Below are 15,023 nucleotides of genomic sequence, written 5' to 3' on the forward strand. Positions count from 1 at the left end.
TCTCCACAAACGCAGGAAAGAAACAGTTTTATCACTGAATAAGCATTAAATCGATTGTGATTTCTATCAGAAGCAATCTACTAATGAGTTTGCAATGAAAAAATTCTTCACCATTTTTATATAGCCTGGCAGATACAATCCACTACACACATGTTAATTGTTTTTTATCTAAAGGAAATCTAAAGGAAAGAATAACACTTGTATCTCTTGACAAGCAGAAAGCTCCATCTTGAAGCCAAGTGCCTAGACAGTAAACTACCATGAAGACGGGGAGACAGGTGCCACTCTTGGATGTTTTCATTTCTAAGAGAAAGCCAATAGGCCTCCAAAGATATTCTGAGGATGCAAAACTGGCAAGAGGCTAATTTAGGTTCTTTCTTTCTGATGCAAAACTGGCAAGAGGCTTACTTAGCCTCCCTTCCCCTCCGCTCCTCTCTTTCTCTTCTTTCGACGGAATCTCACTCTGTTGCGCAAGCCGGAGTACAGTGGCGGGAGCTTGGCTCACTGCAACCTCCGCCTCCTGGGTTCAAGCGATTCTCCCTGTTCAGCCTCCGGAGTAGCTGGGATTACAGGCGCCCACCACCACGCCTGGCGATGTTTTGTATTTTTAGTAGAGAAAGGGTTTCCCCATGTTGGTCAGGCTGGTCTTGAACTCCTGACCTCAGGTGATCCACCCACCTTGTCCTCCGAAAGTACAGGAGTAAGCCACCACGCCTGGCCTTTTTTTTTTTTTTTCCATACATTTCAGTGAGACAGAGATAGAGCTTACAATTTCACGTTTTCTAAACACAATGCGAAAGAGGAGGTTGGTAGTTATCTTTCTCTTTTTGCAAGAGAACCTTCACTTTTTCTTTACAGATTTTTATTTACCCTTAGAAAGGGCCCATGCAATCGAATAATAGTATTAAAAAAGCATCATCCCCTATTATTTAAGGAATAAACTACTGTTTCATTCAATAACATGGAAGAATTTAAAAAATATTATGGCTTTTGCAAAACACATTGTATATTTCATTTATGTAAAACTTAAAGACTATAGTGATATTAATATTTATGCAAAACTTAAAGACTAAAGTGATATTAAACAAATTAATAGTTTCCTGGATCTAGGTATAGGATAGAGTATTGAATGGGATTGGGTACAAAAGAAGATTTTTGGGTGATGGAAAACTTACATATCTTGAATGTGGTGATCACATGTTTGTTAAAACTCAGTGAACTCCACAGTCAAAATAAGTGCATAATATTATATGTCAATTATACATCTATAAAAAATTAACCAGTAAGTATATCAAAAAGCTGACAATAGTTTCTGAGGCGCTGTCACTATACATCCTACCTTTTTGTAATGTTTGAAAATTTTCAAATAAGCAGAAATAACTAATAGAATGCAAAAATAAAATAAAATAAAAGCATTTGTGTGGAGACGAGATCAGTAACTTCAGTATCACCTGTGGGCTTACCGGAAATGACTCTCAGGTCCCACCTTATACTTACTAAATCAGCATGTAAATTTTAACTAGTTGCCCAGCTGAATCTCATACTTATTAAAATTTGAGGAGAATGTCATTAAAATATTTCTCAATAGATGAAACTTTATTATTTCTCTCGGAAGGATAAATGACTCCTAAATACCAGAAACTAGTGGAAATCTCAACTAATGCCACATTTATGACGCTAGATTCATCGTCATAATAATGGATTTTATATTCTGCCCTCTGTTCGGGAATAGCATTGTCACTAACAAGGGAGAAAAGGGTGCTGATGTTGACTTGGAATTTTGGCCTTAATTTCTAGGACGCCAGAGTCCCATCTCATAAAAAAAGGTAGCATGAACTAGCCAGAGTTGTGCCACTCACTCATTTATAAATGGTAAGGCAAGGTTAGCAGGAAGAGCTTTGGAACCGTAGCGAAGCTTTTCCATCCCTTCCCTGCATTGCTACCCACAGCAGGTGTTTCCTGGAACCTAGGCTTTGGCCACAAGCCCTGCGCTCATGGGGCGGGGGTAGGCGGAGCTGCGGGTGAGGAAGGGGCAATGCCTTAGGGGGGCGCAGCTGAGCTGTGGGACTGGTTGGTGTCGCGAGAAGAGGGGGGCGTTGCCGCAGAGAGGGGAGGCGGGGCGGAGCCGCGGGGTGGGGGCGGGGCGTTGCCGCTGGGGCGGAGCCGAGCCAGAGGAGGGCGGTGGGGGCGGGGCAAGCGCGGAGGGCCAGGGACGCGCGGAGGACCAGGGACGCGCGGAGGACCAGGGACGCGCGGAGGACCGCGCAGTTAGCGCCGCCTGGCCTGGGGCGGACCCGGTCAGGGTTCCCCAGCTGTCGTCCCTATGGGGCTGTGTTTTCCTTGTCCCGGGGAGTCCGCGCCTCCCACGCCGGACCTGGTGAGTAGAGCAGGTCCCTGCGTCCGCCGCCGGGCTGCGCCTTGAGCACCTGTCCTCGGGCTGCGGGGCGGGCCGAGCCATTGGACCGGGTGGCGCAGGTCGAGAGCCCGCAGGGAGACCCTGCTAGCGAGGACGGGTGGACGCGTCAGGAGGGTCGTTGGGTCCTGTCAGAGCGACCTAGGCCGTCGCCTCCGTGTAGATCTCCACTTTTGTAACAAAAAGTTGTCGAAAGGCGGCCGTGGCGTCTTTCTACCTTCCACTGACTTTGGCTGCACCGGATATTCATAGGGCGCCGGCGCACGCCGAGGGCGTTGCGCGTGGGACATTCTGGGGGATGCGGTAGATGGAATTCGGCGCGAAACTACATTGCTTTTCCCGGGAGCTCTTTAGTCGTCTAGGAGATGTGCATTTTCAACTGTGTCTACCATCTTTTAAAAGAAGGTGCCCAGAAAGTCGCTTATACGCCTGAGCTTTATCGGATATGTTTTTTTGATAATTTCTTTTTAGTATTTATCTCATTCTTTTACGTTCTCCCTTTGAAAGAATATGTAGTACAGAATGTCCAATTTATAATGTTGTCGTATTTAGCAAAAATACTGGACACCTAGTTACATTCGAATTTCAGATATACAAGGAATACATTTATAATATCGTTTTGTGCCATGCAATATTAGGGATCTAGTTCTACAAAAACATTACTCATTGCTTATCTGAAATTCAAATGTGGCTAGTGGGTGTGTGGTACAATACATGTACACTTTTTGTAGCTTTCTGTTAACAGTATCTTTACATTAGTACTCCTTACAGGGAGTTAACATAAACCTGTTTCTCTTCTCTAGCTAAAAATTAGTTGAAGAAAATGAAGTATTTAGGGAAGTACATTAACTCTTCAGCTGTTATAGATACTAAAAATTTAGTACTTATAAATTTAATGTGGGAAAGTTCAGCTTCTCTTTGTTGCTACTGTAGTTTTAAATTAAGTTGATTTTGTTGTACTGGCTGTTGATAAAATATAACATGTCAGATTTTTTAAGCCCTCCCCCCATCCTCATGCTATCCCCTCTTCCCTTGATAACCACAGGGCTCACTGCTTGGATGTCACTTTATCAGTGAAGCTTTTCCTGACCCCGTTAAACAAAATATATTCCCCACAATACCACCCACCCGTTCTCCCATTACTTATCTGCCATACTATCTGACAGACGTTTACTTACTTCATTATATTTGTCTGTGCGCCCGCAGTTGGAATTTGTTTCATTTGGGAGGAGACATTTATCTATGTTTTTACACTGTTGTATCCCAGCACCTAGAAAAAGGGTTTTATAATAAGTAGTACATGGTCTAGAAAAATAGCATTCACTGTTTTCTGATATGGAACAATACCTCTCATGAAATTACTCCAGTCCTTCCCTCCTACACACTGAGATTAGCCTACTTCATTTATTAACCTTTCCTAAAAACACCAGGTTACTTCAGACTCCATTTTAACTGGCAGTATCAAACCATGTACTTTCCTTCTTGTATTTGTAAACATTATTTGTTTTATTATTGCCCTGACTAGCTTGTAGCCCTTTTTATTAAAAAAGAGAGTAAAGAAATGATTATATAGGCAAACCTTTTATCTGTTTTAGCATGTGCTGATTTGAAGGTGTATTGATTAGGAGAATGAAATTCAGAAAGTTGAGTAGTGGCATTCTTTGTGGGACATTTAGGGCCAGTACTGAATATTTTTGTAAACTGTTACAGTGCCTATGAAATAAATGTGAATAATTTATTAATAATAATGTTTGTTATTATTTTAATACATGTTTTTACACATTTCTTTAGGAAGAGAAAAGAGCAAAGCTTGCAGAGGCTGCAGAGAGAAGACAAAAAGAGGTAAGATTAAAGATCAAGTTTTGCCTACTTAGATAATTGAGTTTGTACTTTATTCTTCATAGATGTCCATAGCTAGATTCTCTAACGCAAATGGCCTTTGATATCCCAAAAATTTACATTTAAAGGTAATTATTTTCAAAATGATTTCCTTGTTTATATGAATTGCATTAATATATTTATGTTAATATATGAAAACTATCATATCTTCTCTGAATTCAGATACTCTTTTAGTAATATCCTTCCTTTTAAAATGGCTGTGCATTGTAAAATACTTAGAGATGTGAAGCAAGTTTAGGGGAAAATTTGTATAGTTACAAAATACCCAGTGAAGAAATGATGTTTTATGTAAGGCTGTTGTAGAAATACCCTTCTAGGTTACCAAAAATAAACCAACTTCCTACCCCCAAAGAAAAACCTAGAAAGCAAAGATAGACAAAAAAATGGTTTGCACACTGGACAGATTTTTGTTGTCTTTCTGTATTTCTTATCAAATTTCTTCAAGGCTGCATCTCGGGGAATTTTAGATGTTCAATCTGTGCAAGAAAAGAGAAAGAAAAAGGAAAAAATAGAAAAACAAATTGCTACATCTGGGCCCCCACCAGAAGGTGGACTTAGGGTAAGTATAAAAATTTTCTTAGTGATTAACTTAACTGGCATTTAAAAAAAACTTAAGTAGCAATCCATTCATAATTTTCTCCTGAAATTTATTATCAGAAAATTTTGAAATAGTTTAAAAGCATGAGTAGTAAATATTGGAAGTAATACCAATTTATTTTAACATTTATTGGAATCAATTAGCTTTTTCCCCAAAATGAAATAATAGATTTGTTTATTATTTTAAGACTATATTTTAATACTCTTATGCTTACTACTAATCTTAAATAATTCAAAAACTCAAGCAATATGGAAAAGTATAAAGAAGTATAAAAGTCATGCAAACTAAGTATCATTTTGATAGACATAATTTCTAACCTTCATTTACATATCTTATTAAATTGGATTACACTATAAATTCTGTTTTATGGCCTGAGCTCTTTTACTCATTGATTTGGAATCTTTGATCTTTTCATTGCCACTCTTTATTATAGTTACATAAATGTTAATTTGAATTACAGAATGTATACAGGTGTGGATATCATACACATACCTCCCTAGGTATGGATCCCAGAGCTAGACACTGGGAATATAATGGTGGACAAGTTAAGCAGCGTCTCTGAATGCTGGAGTCTTTACAGTCTAGCAGGACTTTAAAGGATTTATTTTTAAAATCCCTTAAAGCTCAGGAAAATAATGGCTCAGATATTAAGAATTTATTCTTGGTCCATTTTTAAAGTAAATAGAAGTTAGTATATTTGCGAAAAGGACAATGTCTTTGATTTCAGTCATTTATATTTAACTTGTCAATGATTTATGAGTACTTTTCAACAGACTCATTTTTTTCTCTCAAAACTACACACACACACACACACACACACACACACACACACGTACATGTACATATACACATACACTTGCCTACATGTAGATACTCTCCTGACTTGTGGGAAAGCAGCTTATGAACATCCTGAGCAGTTGATTCTGGCTCAGGAATATCACAGAAATAAGAATGTGTGTCTGTGTATTTTACTATTGTAAGTTACTTCATCTAATATCATTTAATGAATGAAAATTTATTTATAAAGTTTTTTTATGGTGAACTTTTAGCAATATATAAAGTAATTAGTTTCAATATAAGGTAAATAAGTCTGACCATTTTGCTTATGTTTTTTATAATTCCATAATAGAACAGAATAGGTCTAGTGTAAAGTAAAACAGGTGATAACAAGGTCAAGTCTTTATCAGAAATATATTTTCTTTCAATATTCTGTTGAGATAACGTGCTGTTTCACTAGGTTTACTTCATATAGGGTTGTCAAAAACGAACACAAAATTACAAAAATTAAATTGTAGGACTGGAAATAATGTTGAGATCTACTATTTCACAGTAGAAGTGGTGAAGGTATTAAGTTAAAGTCATATGTAATGTTATAGGAAAAGGATACCTTAATCAACACTTAATCATAATTAAGAAGACACTTCACAAGTTCTAACCTAATGAAATTAACATCAGCTTTTAAACTGTAACAAAGAAAGAGGCTTTCTTAAGACTTGAAGCGTCCACACTCTGAAGTCTATAGATTAAAAAAAAAAAATTAGGCCTTATATTACTTACGATCCCTTCAAAAGTGCTCGAAATGTAAACCATACCCGCTGTTAAATTTAGTTTCTGTTTTTCTTTGTGTACTGTTCTCGTAAGAAATCTCTCAAACTCACTTAGTAAAAATGACCCTCAGGACCATGAAACTAGAGAGTGGCAGGAGGATTTTCTCCAGTGGCTCACTGTCATTAGCCACTGCTGTTGTCCACTGTGAGTGATTTTTCCTTGGAATATTCCTCATCACCTACCACTAACACGCTGGCTTCAAGTGGCATGCTCCATTCTGCTTGACACATGCACAACATGTCAAGAGCATGAAGTGAAAAAATTCTGGAAGGCTCAGGGATAACAGAAGGGAAAAATACAAGGCAGAAGTACTTAACCCTCAAAACTCTTGGCCTGTCGTCCTTTAATGGCTGCTGTCTGGCTCGTTTCATGGGCTGGCCTGAAGTATCGGTAGAGTCTTCCTAAGGTAGGAAGGTTAGGAAGACTCTTCCTTAGGTAGAATCTTTCTGACCTGACTCTACCTAGAGTATGAGTCTAGTTTACATTCTCTGTCTTCACGCCTTTCACCTATTCATCTCCTGACCAGTGCTGCATCTTTCCAGGGTAATTAGCATGGGTAATGCTGTCTTCTAACTTCTTACCTAAGAAGTCAATGTGATGATGGCATCAGGATGCAAAGTACTATCAGTACAGGATATAGCAGCACAGGAGTAAGGGCAGACCTCTAGTATAATGGCTTTCAACCTTAGCTGCATGTTGGAGTTTCATAGGCAGCTTTCAAAAAGGATTGTTCATTGGGCTCCACCTCACACCAGTCAGTCTCTGAGAGTAAGGTTTAGCCCTCAGGACTGTTTTAAGCTTCCCAAGGTAATCTAATGTGAACCCAGATTGAGAATCACTATCCTAGCATTTATAACACTTGTCCTAAGAGAGATGTTTTGAAAGATAGAGTCCCATGGGACTAAATGTTTAAAAATGCTAAATTGTATATCGTAGACTATATCCCCTTCTTAGAGACTAAAAAAGGCACAGAATTATGGCCTCTAAGAAATTGTACAATGAAGAAAAGCAGGTTTACTTGGATTAATCTTTAATTTTGAAAATTTAAACAGATTTTATATATATATATATATATATATATATATATAAAACACCCAATAATATTCTTTGGATGTACTTGGAAAACACTATCAAGAGATTGCTAAATATTTCTGGTTCTATCTCAATGACTCTTCAGGACCTGTCACAGATTTAATAGACTTCATTAAACAAAGGGGCAAATGGAATATTTTCTCAACTCAAGAAGAAAAAGACCTTGCCAAACCATTTTTTAATGGTTTCTGCCATTTCTTGACTCCTTGGCTCAAACAAGAGTTTTTAAATTTTTGTTTTTTGGTGGTTTATTTTGTGTTCCTTTACTGATTATTGGATATTTAGGATCTTGCTACTGAATAGCAGGTTCACTGTGCAGTGGTTACCAACTTCAGAGTCCAGTGGACAGAATACTCATGCATGTAACATTTACATGAAGAGGCTGAGCACAGTCACTCAGACGTGTAATCTCAGCTGTAAGAGGGAGGCTTTGGGAGGCTGAGAAGATGGGATGATCACTTGAGGCCAGGAGTTAAGAGACCAGCCTGGGCAACATAGCAAGACCCTGTCTCTACAAAAGTAAAAAAGGAATTAGGTGTGGTGGCATGTGCCTGTAGTTCTAGCTACTTGGAAGGCTGAGGTGGGAGAATGACTTGAGCCTGGGAGGTTGAGGCTGCAGTGAGCCATTCCCACCTCACCCCAGCCTGGGCGATAGAGTGAGACCCTGTCTCAAAAAAACCCCAAAACAAAACCAAAAACATTTAACGTGGAGTGAGTTTATTACTTACAGATTGGCAACAAGGGATAACAGAAGCCTAGGATTCATTATAAGCTTGTCTCCCAAGGAAAACTGCCTGGGGTTGATGACATCTGTGTGTGCCCCACTTGAACCTCAGATGAGTGCCCTGGGTTTTATGACTTGGGGGTTAGAAGGGGAGGTACTACATGACTCCTTGGGCTAAAGCATTGAAGGACATCCTGTCTTTAGGGAGGGACTGGAACAGAACTTGAGCTGTCCTGGCCATTCATTTGCTATCCCAGGATGTTACATTTCCAGCACATTCTACAGTTACTCTTGAAAACCACAGGCAAGACAGTGGGAGAGAGCTATCCTGCAACTACCCACCAATCTGACCAGATATTTTGTCTTCTTTATGCTTTTAAACTATCATCTTATTTCAGGCTTTGGACTATAATGTAAAATTTTATGAATAGCTTCTATTCAGAAAAATCATTTTGCATTTCTGTGTCCCATATGCCTCTTTTTACCTGTTTGTTCACTAAAATACTGTTATATAACTTTAAGTAAAATTTACTATTCTTTCTCTTTTTTATCTTTTCTAGTGGACAGTTTCATAAAGCATAACATGAGTAGAAGAATCTACTGCCAATAACTGTTTATTATCTGCAATCAAGTGGACTTCATCAATTTAATTTCTTCTCTTTGAATAAATGAAGATTCAGACTTTGTAATATTATTGCCCTTAAGTGCAATGCTAAAAAAACTTTGATTTTCAAGCTTAGAGAATGGCTAGACTTTTCATTAAATACCAATTTTCCTACATTTGCTCTTCTGCAGTTAGTGGGTGATTTGCTATTTTTCTTAGTAGTTAAAAAATGGAACTAAATAGTGAATATACATACACTGCATGTAAACATTCTGCATATACCTCTAAGATTAAAATTCGCAGTTGTCTTTTCATCCTTTATAAAATGATCTAACTACTTATATTTCTGCTGCGTCACCTTACATCTGTTTTTATTTCACTATATATGAAGATGTTTGATTAAACTTACGGACTTAGTGCCTTTAAACTGATCATCAGGGAGAATCTTGAAAAAATCATTTGAAGGGCTGATGTGAAGGAGCACTGTAAATTTTTAAACTTAGTAATGAATATTCTTAGGCAGATGTAAAATTTTTTCCAATTTATTTTTATTTATGTAGCTTGTAAAATTAACATACCATGTTTTACTTTATGATAAAGGATTTTCTGTTTGCTGAATTTAAAATTATATATTGATACCATCAGAGGGCAGTGATGTTCTTTTTTTTTTTTCTGGAGACAGAGTCTTGCTCTGTCGCCCAGGCTGGAGTGCAGTAGCGCGATCCCTGCTCACTGCAAGCTCCGCCTCCCGGGTTCACGCCATTCTCCTGCCTCAGCCTCTCCAAGTAGCTGGGACTACAGGCGCCCGCCACCACGCCCGGCTAATTTTTTGTATTTTTAGTAGAGACGGGGTTTCACCATGGTCTCAATCTCCTGACCTCGTGATCCGCCTGCCTCGGCCTCCCAAAGTGCTGGGATCACAAGCGTGAGCCACTGTGCCTGGCCAGTGATGTTCTATTGTATATTAAATTCAGCTCTGTAAAGATCTTTGCAGTAATTGAATGAGTTAAACTAATAATCTGGATGAGTTATAATGAGTAGTAATATATTTGTCCATATTTCATAAGTAGTGTTAATCTTGTGTACTTATTAGAGAATGATCATAAGATTTATACAGATGTGAAACTGCCAAGGCAAGTATGAATGTATGAAAAAAACATGTAGTAGGTGCTGCACTTACAAAAGGTCTACTTCAGATGTAAAAATATTAGGAGGTAATTCTATACAATGCATAGTCATAAACCTTAACATTTTTGTTTATTAGAAACACGAATTTTATAGCATTTTTTGTTTCTCCTATATAATACACTGAAATAAAAGAATTGGTGTTAGCTATTAAGGCTGATAGTTCTTTTAAATGGCAAGGCCACATGTTGAGCCCTAAAGTAAAATTTGCAGATATTAAATGCCAATAGAAATTTTAAGTTAAATCAACCAAGTTCACTTGCTTTACACAAAGGAAACTGAGCCACTATCTTCATCTATCCCTCCCACAAAAATTACGTTATACTGCAGTGTATTGTACATGTTAATTTGAAAAAGTTTGAACTATTATATAATACAGGTCTCTTCTCATGGAAAAATTATTTTTTCTATTATGGTATGAAATATTGTGTGAATATCTAGGCAAAGCATAACAATTTGGCTCAATTTTCTTTAGAGGATTCATGCTGTTTTTGTTCATAAAGGGTAGTGAAATCATTGAACTATATTTTAGAATGAAAATTTTTGATTTTATTAAAATGATTTTTTCAAGGCAGAAGGGAAAAGGAATGATTGATAGCTGAGTGCGTATAGAGCTACAGCATATCATCCTTGAACTCTGCAAATCCTTTCTTCCATTTTAATATAGCAAGAACAATTTTGTCTTTACTACATCTTAAAGAATTAGAACTTGGGTTGGTGTTAAGTGACTGACTTCCAGGGAATCATGCCCTATTTCTACCAGCAGATCATACCCAAATGTCATGGTATCTGTTGTTAACCATGAATGATATTCAGATCTATTACTTTTCGGGAAAAGTGGAACATGTTACTTCCAACCATGGCCTGTCACCATGAGTGTGATCAGCTTTCTCCAAAACCACATGGGTTGCAGGAGCTAAGAGGTGGTACCCAAATGTTAGGAACAGTGTTAGGAAAGGGCAAGGGAAAAGAAGTGACTGGATGTCTTATGAGAAACCGGTAAATGACTAAAAAAAAACAGTAAATGACTAAAAACATGACTAAAAAATTATATATATATATATGTGTATATATATATATACACACATAATATCTGCAATTCTAATTTATATATGTGTATATACACACACATACGCACATACACACATACGTCCAGACATCGGCCTCATTAACCATCAGTTCCTATGAAAACCTTAAGTGGAAGCCAATTTCCCATAGTAAATAATTTAGGAGAAAATTATAATGCTTAAAATGTTGCTCAAAACCCCTGACCTATTATTACTAAACTATAATTGGAACAGTAAAATGCATATATGTAATTATCATATCATGATTTAAAATTGCTTAAACCATTGCTGCATAATACTAATCAAACTTATGGCTGCCAACAAAAGTTAAGAATTGTTACATGGCCTCTTTGTAACATGCTGCATGTTTTTTAAACATCTCGGTGTTCTATTTGTTCCACTGCTGGTATTTGGAATGTAATTTAACAGTTCCCACACATGGTTTGGTTATAAATTCTGTATTGCCTTTTAGGGCTATAAATATACATTTTTTTCTATGTAAAAATTAGCTTTAGCTGTCTCTTTAACAAAATTTTATCTTTACTACATCCTAAATACTTAGAACCTGAGTTGGTGGTTAGGGAAGCCTCAGGAACATTTTAATCACATTGGGATTCAGAAGAGCAACAGAACCCAAAGGTTGTTTGGTGTGTTCATACAATCCCTGGATTTATAGGTGGATTTTCTATAAAGGAAAAATGATGTAACTAGTATTCTGTTTTTTTCTAAAGAAATAATACTATCATAAAAATTCTGTCTATCCTATGTACCCCAGGAAAATGGACATGAACTTTGAATTTTCCCTTTTTCCAAATGTTTTGACTTTTTATTTTCACTGATAAGCATTATGCTATGTTCTTAGAAGACAAAAGCAACTCTTGCCAGTTTTGAATAATTTCTGCATGAATAGACCAGTAAGAGGTGAATAGCCATGACTGCCTATATGTGTTGAGACATGAGGTATATTTCTTTAACATCTCCAAGCAAGCATTTCAAATTCTCTTAACTACTATACATGCTGTAAGCTAATTCAAATATAGTATTGTGGCTTTTTTCTTCAATTTTCTCAAAAGCTACAGACACAAGGCATTTGTATGTATAACAGACTTTGATGAAGTTTTGGTTCCAGTAACTCAAACACTAAGTTTCCCATTTGATATGGCTTTTTATTGTCCTATTCTCCCTCTTCTAGTTATGCTTCATCTTGCAAATATTGATTTTGAATGTGATTACTATTGCCTACGAATTAAGTATTCATACATTACTCCCATGGATATCATACTTTTTTGTTATATCCTGAATTGCATTGGCTTTTTTTTTTTTTTTTTTTTTGAGATGGAGTTTCACTCTTGTTGCCCAGGCTGGAGTGCGATGGCGTGATCTTGGCTCACGGCAACCTCAGCCTCCCAGGTTCAAGCGATTCTCCTGCCTCAGCCTCCCTAGTAGTTGGGATTACAGGCATGTGCCACCACGCCTGGCTAATTTTGTGTTTTTAGTAGAGACGGGGTTTCTCCATGTTGGTCAGGCTGGTCTCGAACTCCTGACTTCAGGTGGTCCCCCCGCCTCGGCCTCCCAAAGTGCTGGGATTACAGGCATGAGCCACCGCACCCGGCCTGCATTGGCTATTTTTATAGCATCAAATTTGTGTTGAGTTTTGAGTTAATGTCGTCTAGTTATCAAAACAGGTTTGATCCATTCTTTGCAAGTACCTCTAACTTATCTCAAGTGGAACTAATTAGTTTTGCACACAGATTGGTGCTCTCTAGGCTATTTCCCTGAAATTTATCTTGTCACATAAGTCAGATGTCAAGGAGTTATGTTAAACTCCTTTTCCTATCTAACTCCTAAAAAGCCCTTTTCTCTGTCTATATTTCTTAGACATAGTTACATTATAAGTAACAGACATATTTAAAGTAGGTTAATACCAAGTGTCTCAGGTAGAAAATTCTCATAGGTTCCACAAGAACTTATGGAACTAATAAATGACTTTAGTAATCTGGCAGAATGAAAAATATATGAAAGTCAATTCTATGTTTATATTGCAAGCAATGAAAAATCTATAATTGAATGTAGGAAAATTTAAATTACAATATCAACAAATAAAATAGGAAAAATAAAACTGTAGACATTAAAAATGACAAAACATTGCCAATAAATTAAGATCTAAATGAATAAACATTGTATGTTTTTGGATTGGAAGATGGTAATTCTCAAATGGGCCAGTAAATTCAGTGCAAAATCCCAGCAAACTTTTCTAGAGAACTTAATAAGATGATCCTTGAATTTATATGGAAATGCAAGACTTAGAAAAGCCAAAACAGTTTTGAAAAAACAAAGTAGGGAAGTACTAGCCAGAGCAATCAGGGAAGAGAAAAAAATACAAAGCATCCATATAGAAAAAAAGTTGTCAAACTCTCTCTCTTCACTGACAACATGTCACTATACCTAGACAACCCTAATGACTCTGCCAAAAGGCTTTAAAATGGATAAACAACTTCAGTAAAGTTTCAGGATACAAAGTAAATGTGCAAAAATCAGTAGCATTTCTATACATCAATAATATTCAAGTTGAGAACCAAATCAAGAATGCAATCCAATTTACAATAGCCACACACACAGTAACTACCTAGGAATGCATGTAACCAAAGAGGTGAAATATCTCTAAAAGGTGAATTACAATACACACTGAAAGAAACCAATAGAAAAATGTTCCATGCTTATGGATTGGAAAAATCAATATCATTAAAATGGACATACTGCCCAAAGCAATCTATAAATTCAGTGCTGTTCCTATCGAGCTACCAATGCCATTTTTTCACAGAATGAAACAGAATAGAGAATTCAGAAAGCTGCACAACTAGAGCCATCTGGTCTTTGACAAAGTTGATGAAAATTGGCAATGGAGAAAGCACTCACTAGTCAATAAGTGGTACTGGAATAGCTGGCTAGCCATAAGCAGAAGAATGAAACTCAAGATGGATTAAAGATTTAATTGTAAGATCTCAGACTATAAGGATCCTAGAAGAAAACCTAGAAAACACTATTCTGGATATCGGCCTTGGGAAAACATTTATGCCTAAGTCCTCAAAAGCAATTGCAACAAAAACAAAAATTGACAAGTGAGACTTAAACAGTTTCTGCAAGCAAAAGAAACTATCAACACAGTAAACAGACAATCCACAGAATGGGAGAAAATAATCACAAACTATACACCTGACAAAGGTCTAATATGCACAATCTATAAAGAACTTAGTTCAACAAGTAAAAAATAACCCCATTGAAAAATGGGTAAAATACATGGACACGTCTCAAAAGAAGACATACAAGTGGCCAACAAATGTGAAAACATTCTCATCATCATTAATCAGAGATATGCAAATCAAAACCACAATCAGATATATTTCACGCCAGTCAGAATGGCTAGTATTAAAAACTTAAGAAAACAACAGATGCTGCTGAGGCTGTGGTGAAAAGGGAATGCTAATACACTATTGGTGGGAATGTAAGTCATTCAGTTCAGCCACCGTGGAAAGCAGTTTGGAGACTTCTCAGAGAACTTAGAACTGGTATTGGACCTGGCAATCCTATTAGAGAGTATATATCCAAAAGAAAATAAATCATTCTACCAAAAAAGGCATGCATTCACGTATGTTCATTGCAGCACTATTCACAATAGCAAAGACATGGAATCAACCTAGGTGTCCATCAATGGTAAACTGGATAAAGAAAATATGATACATATATGCCATGGAATATTACACAGCCATAAAAACAACATAATCATGTCCTTTGCTGCAATATGGATGCAGCTGAAGGCCATTATTCTAAATGAA

General features: G+C 37.0%; 1 protein-coding gene across 2 annotated transcripts; it reads left to right on the forward strand.

Annotated features, from left to right (window-relative positions):
- Positions 1–2,159: 2,159 nt before the first annotated feature.
- On the forward strand, positions 2,160–12,005 carry SVIP (small VCP interacting protein). 2 transcript variants are annotated; one of them, XM_055282116.2, is made up of 4 exons: positions 2,160–2,377; positions 4,205–4,255; positions 4,758–4,871; positions 11,966–12,005. In XM_055282116.2, the coding sequence occupies exons 1-4, from the start codon at positions 2,324–2,326 to the stop codon at positions 11,984–11,986; spliced, it is 240 nt and encodes a 79-aa protein (XP_055138091.1). In that variant the 5' UTR covers positions 2,160–2,323; the 3' UTR covers positions 11,987–12,005. The 2 variants fall into 2 exon arrangements, with proteins under 2 accessions (XP_055138091.1, XP_055138092.1); XM_055282117.2 differs by lacking the exon at positions 11,966–12,005 and adding an exon at positions 8,895–10,273.
- Positions 12,006–15,023: the final 3,018 nt, after the last annotated feature.

This window comes from Symphalangus syndactylus, chromosome 6 (assembly GCF_028878055.3).
Source record: "Symphalangus syndactylus isolate Jambi chromosome 6, NHGRI_mSymSyn1-v2.1_pri, whole genome shotgun sequence".
In the NCBI taxonomy this organism is placed as follows: Eukaryota; Metazoa; Chordata; class Mammalia; order Primates; family Hylobatidae; genus Symphalangus; species Symphalangus syndactylus.